The sequence below is a fragment of the Anser anser genome (assembly GCF_964211835.1).
Source record: "Anser anser genome assembly, chromosome: 11".
NCBI lineage: Eukaryota > Metazoa > Chordata > Aves > Anseriformes > Anatidae > Anser > Anser anser.
Window position 1 is genome coordinate 798,935 of NC_139732.1, and position 17,214 is coordinate 816,148.

General features: G+C 39.9%; 3 protein-coding genes across 3 annotated transcripts in view; 2 read left to right on the forward strand and 1 right to left on the reverse strand.

Moving 5' to 3' along the window:
- LOC310905450 (nuclear pore complex protein Nup153-like) overlaps nucleotides 1–17,214 on the reverse strand; it is a 148,036-nt gene that overhangs the window by 77,096 nt on the left and 53,726 nt on the right. The window lies entirely within an intron of this gene.
- Nucleotides 708–2,981, forward strand: LOC310905334 (uncharacterized protein; the record flags this gene model as incomplete). The annotated part of the gene is made up of 3 exons (XM_083851508.1): nucleotides 708–828; nucleotides 2,449–2,917; nucleotides 2,959–2,981. Exons 1-3 carry the CDS (start codon nucleotides 778–780, stop codon nucleotides 2,979–2,981), a joined length of 543 nt encoding a protein of 180 aa, XP_083707634.1. The 5' UTR covers nucleotides 708–777.
- Nucleotides 13,068–15,092, forward strand: LOC310905451 (tRNA selenocysteine 1-associated protein 1-like). Its single transcript, XM_083851739.1, has 4 exons — nucleotides 13,068–13,158; nucleotides 13,340–13,535; nucleotides 14,059–14,104; nucleotides 14,923–15,092. Exons 1-4 carry the CDS (start codon nucleotides 13,088–13,090, stop codon nucleotides 15,057–15,059), a joined length of 450 nt encoding a protein of 149 aa, XP_083707865.1. The 5' UTR covers nucleotides 13,068–13,087; the 3' UTR covers nucleotides 15,060–15,092.

The following is a 17,214-nucleotide window of genomic DNA, read 5'->3' on the forward strand; positions in this document are numbered from 1 at the left end:
CTGGTTTGGGTTATTTTTTCCCCATTTGCTCTTGGATTAGGATATCTTTCTGGTTTTGAGCTAGGCTTTTTTAAGTACCAGAAAAATGCCTTTGTATGCCTTACAAAAGGGATCTGTATTCATGTCTGAAAAGACTTCTGGAATGTTGGCATACCCAAACACCTCTGCTGTTCCTGCTGATGGCCACATGAAAGCCAGAGCTGCTTCTGAAGCTTAGGCCATATTACCTTGCCACACAAGTCTAAGGCGTCCCTATTCTATCAGAGCTGTTGGCAGTGTTTCCCATGTGTATGTGTGCATATGTGCACTCTTTCTGTATTTTTGTGAGCTGTTCTTTTATATCCCTGCAAAAGATACACGTGCATCGCAGAATCAGAGAACCAGTCCTATTTAAAGGAAGCACTGGAAAATAACAATCTAAATCAGCTCTTCTATTTCAGGTCTTCTGGCTTAGTCATTGTTCCCATGTGAACGGTGCACTTATGTATGTCCTTTTCATTGCTGCTGTTAATAAAGTTTTTCCTATTTAGAACATCAAGTATTTACCAGCGTTTAGCAACTTGTGAGACAGCTTTAGTTTTTTTCTGATCAGCAGGTTTCAATTCTAGGACTAATAACAGCTCTAATATCTTGAAAAAAAAATTTGGCTGGTAAGTTTTTTTTCTCTTGTTTCCCCCAACTTCTGTACTGTCGTGTGCTAGCAATGTGACCAGCTACAAATTCAGTACTGCTGCGTCCAGTGGTCTGTCTTCAGGAGTGAGTAGCGGAGGCGGCAAAATGAGAAGGGAAAGAGGAATACACTATTTATCAAGAGCTGTACAAGAACAGGTAAGTGACTCTTAAATTAATTGCTGTCACTGAGCTTACTGAAGTAACTAGCTAAGTGTGTCAGTTTTATTGCATCATAGTAAATTATAACAATACCGCTTTATTTTTGCATTGTTTTTGTTTTCTTGTGGGTTTCAGAGCAGGCTCCAATTGATTTCCTGTGTTTGAATACCTGAACTTTGCTTATGTAATTTTGAAATTTTTAATTCTCTTACCTTGGAGATTCTTCAAACTATAACATTTCTCGTTAGCAATTGAATGAATGAGTCCTAAGAAGAGAAGTTTTGGTGAAGGTTTGTATAGTTTTTCTACAGGAATGATACTTGAAACGAGTGCCAAGTATAAAAAGAAAAAAAAAGCTTAATTTTTGGTTTCATATTTAAGTCATACAGAAAGATACAGGCCAAGAGTGTGAAAAAGAGTAGTAGAAGAGAGCATTCTGCATGTCTGCTAACGATGACTCAGTTTTTGATACTCACCAAACTCATTGTGAGAGAGTTTTTTTCTCATTTTAATAGGAAAAATCTATTCCATAAAACTATGACCATGAATATTCAGATTATTTTTTCTTTTATTGGATGTTATATAAGCTGCCTGTAAGTTAATTTAAGTATTTATGTTAACATTAAGTATTTAATTAATATTAAGTTAATATTAAGTATTTAAGTTAATTTAAGTTTCAAATCATTAAATGGGACTTCTGGATGATGCAATATAAAGAAATCGTAAACACTGTTGTTTATTCCTGTAACACAAATAAAATAATGGTCCAAATATCAAAGGTTCCATAAACTTTTCAAATCAAAACTGTGAAACAGATGTAAGCTACAGGATGCACTGAATATCAGTAGTACCAACTTACATCCCTGCCTAGTCATTTCTAAGTAGATCATGATAGTACTGTACAAATTTCGGTCAGATTTTCTATGCCATTTAAAACATAACTCATCCAATCTTAGTAATCAAATAAAGTAAGTGGCAGGGATGAAAATTGAAGTTGTTAAGAGGCTCTCTTCTGATTTTTATATTTGCATCCTGATACATGGTATAGACTGTATTTACCAGAACACAATCTTCAGTGCTGCTAGTCTGACTTTCTTTGGTGCTTTTTGTGTTTAGTTTGGTTGTTGAACCTACCTGCTTCTTTAAACATTACCTTTTTCCACGTTCACTGCTGTAGTGACTTTAGAAACTTTGGCAGCTATCCTGCCTAATTTTGCAAGAGGAACACTTTCTCACTTGTCTTGAGAGTGTACTCTTAATTGAAGCCATGCGAGGGTAGTTAGAAAGGATGATGCTTCTCTAGAGCTTTGATGACTAAAGTATAGAAAAGAAAGAAAGAAAATGTGATCTGTGCCTCTCTGTTCTGCACAGGTTTTGAGTTAACTTTCAGTGTTCTTGCTGTACAGTTGTTGAATAGAGTATAATGTAGAAGCAGGCCTGCCATAAATTAAAATGACGTGGTAGACAGAGGTGGGGAGATCGGGATTTCTTCTGGAAACTTGCTTTCTCTTAATTTGTATGGATTTTTGTTCTATTTAATTTTGTTAATAAATTGGGTGGGATGGGGTGAGAAAGTAGTATGTCTTGTATAAGAAAAATTAAAATTTGCAACTTTAGGAAGTGGAGGAACCAGTGCTACCGAACATACCCCTACCCATCAGTGCTGCATCGCTGCCTCAGTTCAATTCTAGTTTCGTTGGTAGTAGCGCTGTCTCAGCGTCACCGAGCGCTGTTTCAACAGCAGCAATGAGCACGGCAACTCCAGCAGCTGCGACGGGCATGGCAAATCCATCAGAGGTGGAGGGCATGACAGATCCATCAGAGGTGGAGGGCATGACAGATCCATCGGAGGTGGAGGACTTGACAGATCTATCAGAGGAGGAGGTGGAGGACATGATATATACAACGGCGACGTCGGGCATAACATGTTCAACAGTGCCCTCAGGCTTGACATGTCCAATAATGGCGGCGGGCATGCCATACCTGCTGATGACAAAGGACAAGGCAAAGTCAACAGTGGCAACGACAAGCGTGGCAAATTCAACGGAGGCGGCAGGCATGGCAGATGCAGCAGCGACGGCGGCGGGCAAGGTAAATCTTTATGCTATAAATAATGTTTACAATGAGTATACTGCTTTATTGCGAGTTGACTTTTTCTGTGGTGCTCATGAAACTAACAAATATTAGTTTCTACGCAGCTGAATGAATTGGGGTTGTATGCCAGTTTGGGGAAAAAGGCATAAATGTTTTGATTCTGCTTCTCTCAGTCTTAGAGCCTGCCAACTCCCATTTAACGTGATTGTATAACTGCTTCAAATGCTGTGGAAGTCTGCGGGGGAAAGGGGGTGTGGACTTTATGCCAAGTTATTTATAGTGGTTTGGGCAGGGGTAGAGTTAATTTTCTTCGTAGTAGATGATGCTGTGTTGCAGATTTGTGAGCAAAACAGTGTTGGTAAGGCACTGGTGTTTTAGCTGTTGCTGAACAGTGCTTACACAGTGACAAGTCCTTTTCTGTTTCTCATGCTGCCCTGCCAGCGAGGAGGTCGGGGATGCACAAGAGGCTGGGAGGGCACTCAGCCAGGACAGCGGAGCCCAGAGGACCGAAGGGATATTCCACACCATTTAGCATCGTGCTCAGCAATAAATGCTGGGGGAAAGAAGGGGAAGGAGTGGGGAGTATGTACAGGGTTATGGCATTTGTCTTTCCAGGTAGCCATTACATGCGATGAGTCATTAATGCTACCTCAAATTTAACAACTTTACTTCTTTATTTCCGGTTCTTTTCCCTGTTCCACTTGGAGGGAGTGAGCGAGTGGCTGTGTGGTGCTTAGTTGCCTGCAATGGTTAAACCACAACTTTATTTAAGTTATTAAATTAGAGGTAACGTGGTCATATAAGCCTCACATAGAATGAGCCTAGGGTGCAATAATTGGCATATTATTGCAATAAAATAAACATTAATCTGTTCCAGAGTACTTGAAATATTTTTTGTACGGTTTGAAGTAGACAGCTGCTTTAACATGTTGAGGTGTTTGCTGAAGTTCTTGGAGTATCATTGGGCTGAGTTTGCCGTTCTTCAGCTTCCTGGCTTGCTTTTCCGTGCATTTAGACCTAAGTAGCATCTCCAGCTTTTCCTCTCAGTTTCTGGAATTTGGTTTTGAAGATATTGTCCTATACCCACTTGGAAACTTCCCTGTGTTTTATTATTACTTTTATCTGCAAAATAACTCAAACATCAGGTTTTTCGACGTCACTGCGGGACTTCTGTTGGGTAGTGAATTCAAGTAGTTGTTGCTCTTAAATATAAACCTTTAATTCTTTTGAAAATACAGATACAACCAACAAGTACTGTTAGCAGTCCTGAGTTCGCATTTTCATCTCCAGTTGTGAAATCTACTGAGGCAGAAGTGCTACCTACGTCTTCTGTAAGTAAAATAATAAAGGAGCTTGACTTTTTTTCTTAGGCATTTAGTAGGCTGTTGCAGAACACTAAAGCAGAATCTGCCTTGATGGAGAAAAGTATGTAGGCTTCTGGCTTATAATTTGTCATTCAGCATGCATGCTACAAATGTGAAGAGCAGCTTTCAGATTTGGTTTTGTGTGTGCATTCGATTGAAGTTCCTGTGGCTTGAGAATCTGAAAAACCTCTCTTGTTCATAGCAGATTGGGTTTACATTTAGTGTTCCCGTTGTAAAATCGGCAGAACTTTCTGGACCCAGTGGTACTCCAGTGACGCCCTTTCTTACCCTAGGTAACTGAAACTTTAGCACTTCAGATCTGAAGTGCTTATTTTCCTTTTTTTCTTTATTAAATCTTCAATCTGTCCTGTCTGCGCATGCTAGCAATTCCAGGCAGTGTTGGACTTCTGCAGTATTTTTCCAGTGACAGATCTGCTTTTATATTTTTTTTTTGTTTTGTTGCTTTTTGTTTTGCTTGTAATCATAAAGCATTGCAAAGTAAGTAGAATTTGTGAAGATTCTTATGTGAGAAGCATGAAAGCTGGAAATTCTTGTTTCTAACAAAAGTGAGTATAATCTGCTCTAACTAGGTCACATTGTGAAAGCTGTTTTTGTTTTCTTTTGTTTCAAAAGACACCACCACCTCAACCAACATCAACACACAGAAAGAGGAGGTCAAAGATTTTGCTGGTGGTCCCTTCACCACTGCCCACGTATTAAAGGAAGGAAGCGTCTTAGACGTTCTAAAAAATCCTGGAGAGATAATGAACTCCTTTTAAAAAGATGCTGCAAAAAATACGCTAGCATTTTTTATTAAAAAAAAAAACCAACACACGACTTATGGTTAATAGAGTATCTGCTATAAATATGAATGTAGGAGAGCATTACATTAAGCGCTGCGTTTGTTAGGGTGCATCTGCCCCCTTCTATTCTAAGTGGTGTTTGTTGCTGGAAGTAAAACTGCAAGATGAAAAGCAGATGGGTTGCATCTCCTTTACGTGTTAGGATGTAATTGTAAATGAGGTACTAAGAGAATTAGCCAGATAATCGGTGTTTCATTTTAAGTAAATACAATTTGTGGAATTGAAAAGGAAATGTTTGTAAAACTCAACACTCCTGTCCCACCTTCAGCCCAGGTGAAGAAAGAATAGGAAAGAGCTTCAGTTCCAAATACATGGCGAAAGCTGCGAATCTTTGGGCCTTAGCTTACAATGGCTCCTGTGGATTAAAATTTAAACTGCAAACAGAAGTGGAGTGTTTTACGTTAAAAACCCTTTTCTGAATTTTGTTTTTAAGCAATTGCAATTGTTTTCAACAGTTTCATAAAGTGTGTCTGTGGAAAAGATATCTTTTAAGAAAAAGGGCTTTATTGAATTTGATCTTTTCCCAAAAGTCTTCTTCTAACTTACATACTTGTGAAGAAGGCAGCACATTTCTCTACTGGAAAGAGCTAAGTGAGAGAAAATACATTGTGCATTTTGTTTAAGGAAAGACCTCTGAGTGAAGTGACATTCACTTTCTTTATCGGTTTAAAAGAAGCAGAATCTAAATCCACATTGTTCAAAGACTTCATTTTTGACTAAAAAAAAACCAACAAACCACAAAACAACTATGTTCAAGGTAGATTTACAAGCAACTTGAGCTGCTGTTTAAGATGCATTTCCTTTAGTCTTTCTGTATTAGTAGCTTGTCTTTTCTGTTAAAATTGCCACCTTTTAAATAAGGAGTTGTCCTGTGTCCGATGCATTTTGAAAAAGATTATAGAAAATTAGACAGTTGTTCAATTGTCTTGAGTTTTTATTATTTAATTAATATTCAGCATCTGTGGGAAAATACCATACGGATTGCTGCTCCGAGTACAAACTTCTGTACAGTTACTGGAGTAGATTTGAGTCATCTGCTACGGAAGGAGGAGCTTTAGAAATTTGATTCGATTGGGCATCGCGTCTTAATCAAATTGTATTATTTCCATTCCACGTTGGACTGTCAGATTTCAGTCAGCTACTGTCTGTTTGTACTTGTATCGACCAGTGAAAATGTTGATTTAAAGCTTGCTTGGAAACAAAGAGTTAAATGAAGCTTTAACGAAATGTTCTGTTGTGACCCAGTGCAGCAGATGAAATTTCATCCGTTTAGATAAGATTTCTGGGGACTTCCTGTTGCGCTCGGTCTGAATGTCTAGTTGTAACCATTGGCACCTGAGTTGAAATTTTTGCCCTCTAGTAAAGTCACTTAGTTACATGTAGTGAGGTGCTGCGCTAACAGGAAGACTTTTTTTTCTTGCTTCCTAGACTTTGGATTGTTGAAAACACGCTCTTCTACGTCTGCACAACCTACAACAAGCACAGTGGTTTATACTAGGCCTGCAATAACAACTTTTTCTGCAGGTAAAGAGACTTCTAAACAAGCATCGTACTGGCAATCTGATACATGTGACCCTTTTCTGCAAAACAAAGACATAAAGGACAAATGTGTAACTTGTCAAGCTACTAAAGCGTCAACAGTTGAGAGTATGAAACAGACAGTAAGTTCAAGTCAATGCGACACCTCAAAGCCAGCAGCGCCCCCAGCAGGGATGCTGGGCTTTGGAGACAAATTCAAAACAGTACCTGGAACGTGGGATTGTGATACATGTCTTGTCCAAAACAAACCGGAAGCTACAAAATGTATAGCATGTGAGACACCAAAACCTGGAACGGGAGTAATGCCTGCTCTGACATGACCAGTGGTCACAGACAGCTCGGTGACAGTGACATCCTCCTCGAGCAGCACTGACACAACAGCCACTCTGGGCTTTGGAGACAAATTTAAGAAGGCGAAAGGCTCTTGGGACTGTGGAATATGCCTTGTACCAAATAAGACGGAAGATAACAAATGTGTAGCCTGTCAGTCTGAGAAACCAGGTATGGTCCTTTTTTTCCTGTTGTTTCCATCCTAGCCTCTGTGAATCTTGTACAGAATAAAAGTACGTTGCATATATGGAATATTTTAAGCAACACGATTCCCAGGTACGGTTGATGGGTTAGCGGCTGTCTGCAGGATTGGTTTACAGGCACTTCAGAGGTCTCAGCCCAGGTTCCAGCCTGTCGCATAAATTGAACTGATTGTGAAATGTATTAGTACGGAGCTGGATCAATGCAGATACCCCCGGCTTTGCAGCTGGTGAGGGAAGGTGGCTGAAGTGAGTGACTTAATTTAAAAACAACATAGTGATTTTTCACTGGCGAAAATGAGAACTCCATAGAAAGAGTTAAAAATGACTGCGTTTTTCTCTTTCAAAAAATAAGTAAAAAAAATTACAGAATGTGTCCAAAATGCCTCTACTCACCGTTTGTATGTAATTGAGGGGAGATGTGAAGCCAGATTTCAAGACAGTGTAGTCTTAACTAGTCTTAAGCTAAAGCAGAGAGATGCCTATGAAGGTCAGTGGTAGGCTTCAAGAAAGCGAGTGACCCGCTGGGTAACTTCTTCAGGGCAGTACTGGGTTGTTTCCCATTGTGTGTGACCGTAATTGATTTTGAGCGTGGTTGTATTGTTTTTAAAATACGATTCTAATTCTAACTTTGACTCTAAATGTCATTTAACATGCCATTACATCGAAAAACACCTGTGCAAATATATCGTGGAAGAAACAAATTAAGATGGACTAGACCGGGCTTTTGTAATCATCCTGTGCGGTAAGACTGAAATTTCATGAGGTAAGATAATGGATTTCAGACAGAGTTGATTCTCTTGGACTTCCAACCTCTGAGCGGTCAGTCGGCATCTTTGTCTGAGGCTCTTGCCATTGCAAGGAGGAATTTTGGAAATGAGGGGTTTACTGTGACCATGGTGCAGTGAATTGCACGGTTACGTTGCACTTGTCAGGAGGAAGAGCGATGCAAGTAATACTAGGATAAAAGTTTTCTGCGTGTGCCGTGGAAGGGAAGAGCCATTCTTGTCTTTCCGGTTTTGAATTTGAAGCGTTATCTTCTGCTTCTCTCTTAAAAGGCACCTTTTTTTTAAAAGGCACCTGTCAGGCCTCTTTATGGAGGTTACACTGTCATCAACAGCAGCAGAAGCTTGTGTGCTGAACAGAGTTGTGTGTTGTTTGGAAGCTTTGAGTTCCACTCTGGTTTTTTTGTTTGTTTGTTTGTTTCTTTGTGGGTTTTTGGTGGCTTTTATTTTTTTCAGGGGCGGGGGGGGGGAGTTGCGGAGTAGTTTTGAACATTTCTGTGGGATTTGACAAATCAAATTTAAAAGTTAATGCTCATTTTATAGTTCATGTTCAAACAGGATGGTTAACTGTCTTGTTTGTCTCACAGAGGGTCCAACACCTGTGACCAGTAGCAGTGCATCTGCATTTTCTGCTCCTTCTGGAGAATTTCTGGATTTAGACAAATTTAAGAAGCCTTAAGGAAGCTGGGATTGGGAGACCTGCTTGGTTCAAAACAAAGCAGAGGCCACGAAGTGTGTAGCCTGTGAAAGTGCAAAGCCAAGCACCAAAGCAGAGCTCAAAGGTAATCCTTAATGATTAAAACGAGGATGCATATTCTGTGATTTATTTTTTGGTTTGCTCTGATTTTTTTTATTTTCTTACCTGTTAAGCACAATTATTTTTTCCTTTGAGGTGTGGCAAAATTATTCGTTTTTCCTGTAGGAATATTGCCTAGATAACTTCTGTTTCCACACTTTTCCCCAAGAATAAGTTTATCCTTTTTAGAGAAAAGCTTTCATTAATGACGTGCTTGTTCTTTACATGCCCTACACGTTGTTCATTTGGAGTTCAGACTAAAAACATGATCTTTCAAAGAAGTTCGTATACTTTTTAAAGCCAGGTGGTGGGCAGAAAACACAATTGTGAAAAGTTTTATGTAGAGAGGAAGCATGGGGTTTTCTTGTTTGTTTTACTGTTTGGTGGGTTGTTTGTTAAACAGTTTTGACTGGAAAGATCAGGACTAGAATGTAGTTCAAACCTTCAGGTACTGCAGATACACCGTGGGTTACGGACTTGACATTCACTTATTTCTGCAGGTTTTGGTACTGCGACTGCGTCCACAAAATGCTGCCTTGCCATCATTTACATTCGGTGTTCACTCAGAGTGTTCAGGTGCAGAGTCTGCAGCTGCCTCACAGTTTATTTTGGGAAGGACAGAAGAGAAGCAGGATTCTGTCACTACTGCTGCTCCGTTAGTGTTTGGAAAGAAAGCTGACACTGAAGAGTCAAAGACACAGCATCTCAACACTAGGTTTAGACGAAAAATTGCGACACCTTAAGGAACCTGTCCTGCATCTCATTCAAGCACAGAAGTTGCAGTGTCTCAATGCTAGCAGTACAGTTGGTGGTAAAATCTTTAGTAGGGTGAAATAGAGGCCTCACACCTTTCAGAGAAAAAAAGAGATTATTCCCACATACTTGCAACTATGCTGCAGAGTGTACTGCTGTTACTCTAGTGCTACAAAGGTCCAAAAATCACTGAACAGTTATTAGCCAGTTTTGTATTCCTTTAATTTGTTGAAAGACTGCAGTAGAGGATTGAAGTTTTTATTGAGGATCACTGTGTGGAAAAATTCTGATTGTTAAATGTCATTTGTATGACTTAAGAACCGGGTTTTGGAGTACAGAATTCAGTATTAATTCCAGAAGGGGTAAGGGGAAGGACATTAGCTAGTAATCCCGAACAAAAGCAGTGTATAGAGCTATACTGATTTTAATTGCAGTATTCTTACAGTTGGTCTGTTACTGAACAGATATGTTTTGGGGAGATATGGTGGCCAGGGAGGCATGTGTGTTTGTGTGCTTCCTCTTCTAGTTAAGGTTCTGGGGTTTGGTTTAGTCAGGAAAATTCGATGAGGCACCTTGTGTAAAAGGAAATGTTAACCAGCATTTTTCAACATGGTGTAGTCCCTTAAAAGTGTCATAGATGAAAAGAGGCCATAAACGCTGGGGGAAAAAGTTAGTGGGAAACTGAGAGCAGGATCACATTCAGTAGTGAGAGAGCAGCAGCCTAGGGAAAGCTGATGAATGACTGTAACAGATAGTTCTATTTTAAGTGTAAAACAACACTCAGTACTTTATAATGGTGGTCTTACCAGAGGGTTCTTCTCCATGGCTCCTAAAAGCACGTCTTGAAGGCATTCAAGTGCAGTGAACTTAAGCTGTAAGAGTTGGGCTGGTAAGCTTGGCCTGATTTGAAGCTGTAGGCACGGGGCTATAATTTCTGAACAGGCTACAAAAGAAACTGTACCACTGTGCTTTTCAGTGCTCCGTTTAGCAAAGCCATCAAATTGTTGCAGGCAATTGATGTTGTTCTTCTAAGAGCACCTGAAAGATATTTTTGTTTGAAGAGTTCAGAGGTACCGGTTAATACTGGTTCAGATAATTACAGCCAGCTCTTGGTGTTTGTGACCAATAAAGTTTGTGGCTCCAAAAGGAGTGGGTTAGTGCTAACTGATTAACTGCTGTATATGCAGAAATATTGAATCTGATTACTTACGCAGAGAGCACTTAAAATGTATTGTTTTGCTGGCTCTCAGTGAGTTGCATCTTAATGCTACCAAGGAATAAGCTTTTTGCTTCTGGCCCAAGTGTTTTAATTTGGTGAAAGCCTTTTCTGTGCACGTGCACATGCCAGAGAGGTTGCTTAAGTAATAGAAGCTATAGTAGCTGCTATCTTCTGTTTTTTGTAGAAGACAGAAACTGAATTCGTTAGCTTTGTAACTGTTATGCATACTAGAATTGGTTTTCTCCCTTTTGAAAATAGTAGAGGGTATGCCTATGTAAGATTTGGTGAGCAAGGTGATCAGATGAGGGCACTGCAAGACTGCCAGAACGCACCAGGTCTGGGGGGAAAAGGAATCCGGCTGAGCATAGGAATTTCTAAAAGGTAACCAAGGAGTTGTGCATTGATACAGTTATTCTAAATAATCAGATTCTTGTAGCTCTGCCTTTGGAAAGTCTGTGGCCCTTGCTGTAGTGGCTGCACACAGGATGCAGTCTACAAAACCAGAAATGCAGAAGTCCTATGTTTTGACTCCCTGGATTCATCAACCTGCTTCAGGATGGCTGGGGGAATCCAACTGTTAAGTCTAGCCAGACAGCGCAACTTGGGCTTAGCTGCCATTGTAACCAGCCTTGTTTCTCAACAGTAGCAAAGCTGAATGCATTGGTAAATATTTTCAGGTTTGGGCCTGCATAAGGTAGAAGGGACAACAAGTGGTTTTATATGCTAGGGAGTTCTTGTTCTTAGAGCTTTCCCTCTAGTTTGAGAGAAGCACATAACTAGTTTTATAGTGGGTTGACAGGAAAGAAGTGGGGGGGAAAAATGGGAACGCAGGGGGAAAGCCAAAGGCGTTATTACTAGAACAGGTTTAGAATGCTATTCTTTGCTTTTCATGAGCTTAGGGCAATGGGGAGTTTAAAGCTTAGCACTTCCTGAGAGGGTTTCTTACTCTACCGGCTCAGTTCTATCACTTATTTAAGGCAATTCAGGTCTCTGAACGGTTAAAGAATTGATACCAAATTCGATGAACTTTGATTCAGGATACTGACAAAACAGGACTTCATATAAACAATTTCAGTATGTTCATGAGGTTAGCTTGTGTGTTCTGTTAAATAGTAAAAAATGACACTTCTGTTTCTGTTTACCTAGCATAATTCTGCAAATGTTGCCTCCTTCTGCTTTAGAATGGAAATGCTCTTCTCCAAGAGAGCACTGTCCAAACTTCTTTGCCAAAATTTTTTGATTAAATTAATATTGTTTTATTTTGAAAACAAGAATAAGCCACAAACATGTTTTCTTGCTTCGGCTATCCAGAAGAACGTCAACAGTATTTTCAGATTTTCCTTCCCTACACAACTGTATGTAGGAAGAGTGCAGTTGGAAGCAGAAGACCTAAGATGATGTATCTTCTGTTTGTTTACTACAGTAACAAGACAATGGATTACCTCTTTATTAGAACTTGTGTAGCTTTGCAGTATTGAAACAAATGTAGGTATTAAAATACACATCAGTAATACGTTTCTGAATGGCTGAGTACCGTGCTCTCTTAGCATTGAAATACCCAGCCATTGGATTAGTTTGTCCCTCATGTTTGCTGAGTTTGGAAGCTATTTCAGAATGCCTTCAGCTTGTATTCTTCCCCAAAAGCATAGAACTCACTTCTCTGCATCCCCAATTCAAGTCAGAGAAACTGGGCACTGCAGACACAGGAGGTCTGCCTGTACAGAATCAGTGAAGACAAGTCTAAACAGCGGATTTTTTTGAATATGCAGCTGGGTTATCTGAATGTTCTTTATGCAGTGTACCTCAGTTTTAGTACAGATAGCACTTGTCTTGGTTCTTGTCATTAGTCTGAAGCTGCCCCTGAGAAAATCTTGAAAGGGAAAGTAGTGAAAGCTAATCAGCTGGCCCTTTCTTCTTAAGAACCAGCGTATTTTGTAATTCTCCCACTAATAATAAGGCGTCATGCTGGAGAATCGCGATTGTGTTGTTAAGCAAGACTGACTTCACCTGAGCGGTATAGTTGGCAGCTGTTGAATGTTTAATGGACTTTAAACAAACAAAAAAACAGAGCAGGTGGAGGTAGACATGGCAAACTGACAGGCAGCGTCAGATGCTTCTTTGAAATGGATAATCTGACTCCATTCACTTCTTTCTGGAAATAAGATCTAGTAATTAACCAAACAAAAGATAGAAGGGTTAAGACTGCATCTTTAAAGCAGCTGTGCTTGATAAATGTCTCTGGTCTTAAATCAATCTTTAGCAAAGCACAGAGACTTAGCAGCAGCTTGCTTATGCCAACGCTAAAAATACTTGATGTGTACAGGTAACCATGTCAAGGCTCTGGAGTTAATCCATGAGAACAATTCCTTCTGGTATTGGCAAAGGTGAGGATGCTTGCTTCTATAGAAATGAGGTTTTGAGCTGTGACTTAAGCTGTCACTTAGGTGACTGTTTAGGAAAGCTTCCTTTTAAGCTTTGAAGTATGTAAGCTGACAAATTGTTTAAGTTCAGAACTGGGTTTACAGTCTCTTGTTCTCTGACTGTATGCAACTTCTCATGTTTCAGACTGAAAGCAGAATTGCAGCGGTACCAGTCATACAACTATAATGATTATTGCCAAGATTACCAGAACTACTACTCGCAGAGGAGTTACGATGCTTACGCTGACTACAACTACAGCTCCTATGCTCCCTATGACAGCATGCAAGCTGTTGGAGACTGCTCTTTAGGAGATTCTTTAATGGCTCCAGCTGTTTTTGAGGTAAAGATAGTGCACGCTTGCTGTAAAGAAAATATTTCACAGATAATACGTTGTACAGATTTGTGTGAATCAGCAAAAAGAATCCGAAGTTGAAAACATGCTTTCTGCTTAGTGTGAAGTTAAAAGAGCAGATTCCATTCAGAGGTGTTTGTATTTAAGTGCTTAAATAGTAAATCCATAGAATTAGTGATTTATACACCATTATTTGTTCACGCATACCAAAGAATGGTTTTGACAGCATTGCGTACGCTTCTTCTGTTCCTGTTCTTCTGATTTGCTTTGCTTAAAGCAAATTAAACAGTTGTTTTAAGTGGTCTTATCGTGGTCAATGTATTAGTTGTGACCTCCGGAAGTCCCTTCCAACCTGTACTGTAATATTGGCTTTCTTCTAAAAATAAGTAGATAAAATGCCATCTATCCTTGTAGTTGTAGGAAGAAGGAATGGGTTGAGACTGCAGCACTTTGAATCTGTGATGCTTTCTGAAATGAGTTATGATTAAACTTAGCCTTTTCTGTCTTTCAGGAATCTTCAGTTATGACTGCAATCGGTGATGACCTAATTACTGACGGTAATAAGGGTTCTATCATTGTCACTTGAGTTTAGCCATCCTTGTGCCTTTTAACAATACAAGCCAACCTCTACTGGATGAAGAACATCTTGAAAATTCAGCTGAGGTCAAACCTCTGTGGGGTTGATCTGCAATCAGCTGGGGTTTTAAAGCTGATACAGCATACACTGACCGCATCAAGTAAAACGGGACACTGTCAATGCTTCGCAGCAGGTTTCTTGTACCTGTGCCTTCATTCCCATTTGAAAATGGTCTAAGACAGAATTTTGTTCTTTGTATTGGTTCCGCTAAACAGATTTTATATTAGAAACTCAGTAATATGCAAAAGCTTTGTTCTCCACCCTGAGGTAAAAGCTTATGTTGCAGATTCCAAAAGGAGGATTCAGCTTGCACTTACAAATACGGTACAAAACATATTTGTGTCCTGGAAGGTTTGCAAAGTTCCTCACGTGGAGGCATTTTGTGTTAGTGTTTAGAAACTATCCTATGTAACGTGTATTGCCGTAGAAGTGAATTAAATGACTCTTGGGAGGGTTTCATGGCTGATTATCCGTAAACGTTATCTTTACTATCTTAAACATTGTCTTTGTCTTTATCTTGAAAGACAGTTCTAGTCCCAGCCTTCTAATATACAAATTCCCAAAAGTTGGAGTTGTGAGGCTCAAAATTTTAGAGGACTAAATACCTCACTAAAATTAGTAGATCTAATAGCTTATTACACTTAGCTTAAAATACATTTTATTAGCCATTTCACGTGAAGTTTTTTTGTGCGCATGCCTCAGATTTGATACTTGGACTTACCAGGCTTTTATTTTCAGATCCACAGCTCTACTTGGATGTTGATGAAATGAACAGACAATTCACGGAGACAAGCGAAGAACTCTACGATTCACTCATGAATTGTCACTGGCAACCTCTGGATACGGTCACTTCTGAAATCCCCTCTGCTATTTAAGTGTCTTCTAGAGCATGACCGTTATGGCCAAAGTGCTAAAACTACATTTCTTCTACATTATTCTAGCTCATAAGTTTTAAAGCACAATGATAGGTTGGGTTTTTTTTGCTATGCTTTTGACAGTTTCTGTAATCTTTTTGTTCATCACTCCCTTCTTGGAGCATCATGAAGTCATGTAAATATTCGAGAAATGTAAAGAGGTAAATGGGGTCTAAAGATAGACTTGCCTGTGTAAATAAAAGATTTGTTTCTGCAAACCTGCCAGCAAGGGATTTTACTTGTACCTGTGTGCAGCACGTTCTCTTCCGGCTTATGGAATTTAACAAGGTAGTAAGGGTATTTCATCTGTCTTTATTTTTATATGGGCATTAGGACACAAGCAAAATCTAGCTTCCCCTTGTTTTCCTGGTTCCTTAGGTAAGCGACAAGCCAAGCCTTTCATGTGCTTGCTTAGACTGGAAGTATGTATGGGAGACACTCACAGGCCTTGCTATGGAAACACCTGTGCCCACTTTTTCCTGCAGGCTGCTGGCTCTAACTGTACTACTGATACATGCTAGGTCAGCTAAAATTGGCTTATAAATAGGGTATGTTAAGCATATGGAAGTGTAGACTTCAACTGCCATAGCTACAAACATCCCGTGGAATGAGGATGATGTCTGCTGGCACTCTCTGCATCAGCATTCAGTTTTCCCTTGCCCTTCTTACTGTTAGACTTCTCAGCTGACGCTTTACAGCGAAGAAATTGCTACAACATAATCCGTGTTCTTAAACCTAAAAAAAAAAAATCTTGGAGAAAACAACTTGCTGGTTTTCCCTCCTTGCTGGCAAGGAGAAAAATAGTCCACCAGGAACAACAAAAAAATCCTAGTAACAGCTCCTTAAGTTATACCCTCTGCTACCCTCTCTGATTGCTCTGGTCTTCCTTCATTCGTGGTAATGAAGTTTTTAAAGCTCTGGTAGAAGGATGACAGTACTCAAGTCAAAGGAGATGAGAGCCATGAGGAAAGCTTTGCTTTAAGCTAGAGCAGTCTTGCGAGTTGCTGCCTTTATGCTGTTCTTATCTTGAAGGGTACAGAGTCTTTTCCAGTCATAGGGACTCCATAACCCTATGAGTATGGAGAAATAGTTGCTAATTAACAGTGTGTATAATAAGTAAGTGAGGCTGGAAACAAAAGAATATTCCTCCAAGAAAAAAAAGGAAGCAGAAATTACTGTACTTAATAGCTGGGGAAGCTGTTAAAGCTAGTTGACACAGTTCTGGTACTGCCGTGTGTGTTTTGGGGGCAACATAAACCATAATTGCTGTGATGGCAGGTAAGAATCCAATTCTTTTTTATGGCTTAGTGTAGTCAGCGAAAGCAGTGGTCCTAAGCTGCATGCTGTTCTTAAATGTAATGCAAATTCTCTTTTGTGACTCCTCAGTACTTCCAGGTTACTTGTAGCTGATCACCAGCAACTGCTTCTGTTAGCTATTAGCTGTTGGGTTTTTGCTAGGAATACTTTCAGTCCTGAATTGAAATGATGACATCCTGAAACAGAAGAGGCTCTTGGAGTATTGTAGGAAGCACATTCTTCCTGGTTCTAGTGCAGGTGTAGACGTAGGAGGAGACAGAAGGCAAAGAACCTCACATAGGTGGAGGGGGTGAGGTGGCATCACAGTTAGAGCTGTTGCAGTTAACTCTTCCCAAAGCATGAAAGCAACGTGGCTGGGAACAGGGATTTGTTGGGTTGCTTCTTTGTGTGAGCCAGGGAGTCTTTTGAGGGGCAGATTAATAAGAATATGACACAAGGTAGAGGTGCAATAGATGAAGCAAAGAATCTGGGTGGGAAAAGGGTTGCTTGTACGTGTCTATGGAATTGTTTCAGGGGACTGAGCTGGGGCAAATTCAAGATAATAGATGCAGCCTCCTTGAATTTGGATGGCAGTGCTGAAGCTTCAAAACCTTACAAGGTTTGATGCCACTTCAATTGCAGTGCATAGCTGTGGTACTTGAGCTCAGAAGTGCAAACTGCACAGGATTTTTTTATCTATTTTCTTCAACGTGAGCAGCAAAACATCTTCCAGGAATGTGCCTGGGTGCTACGCTGCTTTGACACGGCTTGCTTTGCATCACCAAACACAGTAGTTAGGTTGCATCGAGTACTTTGTGGA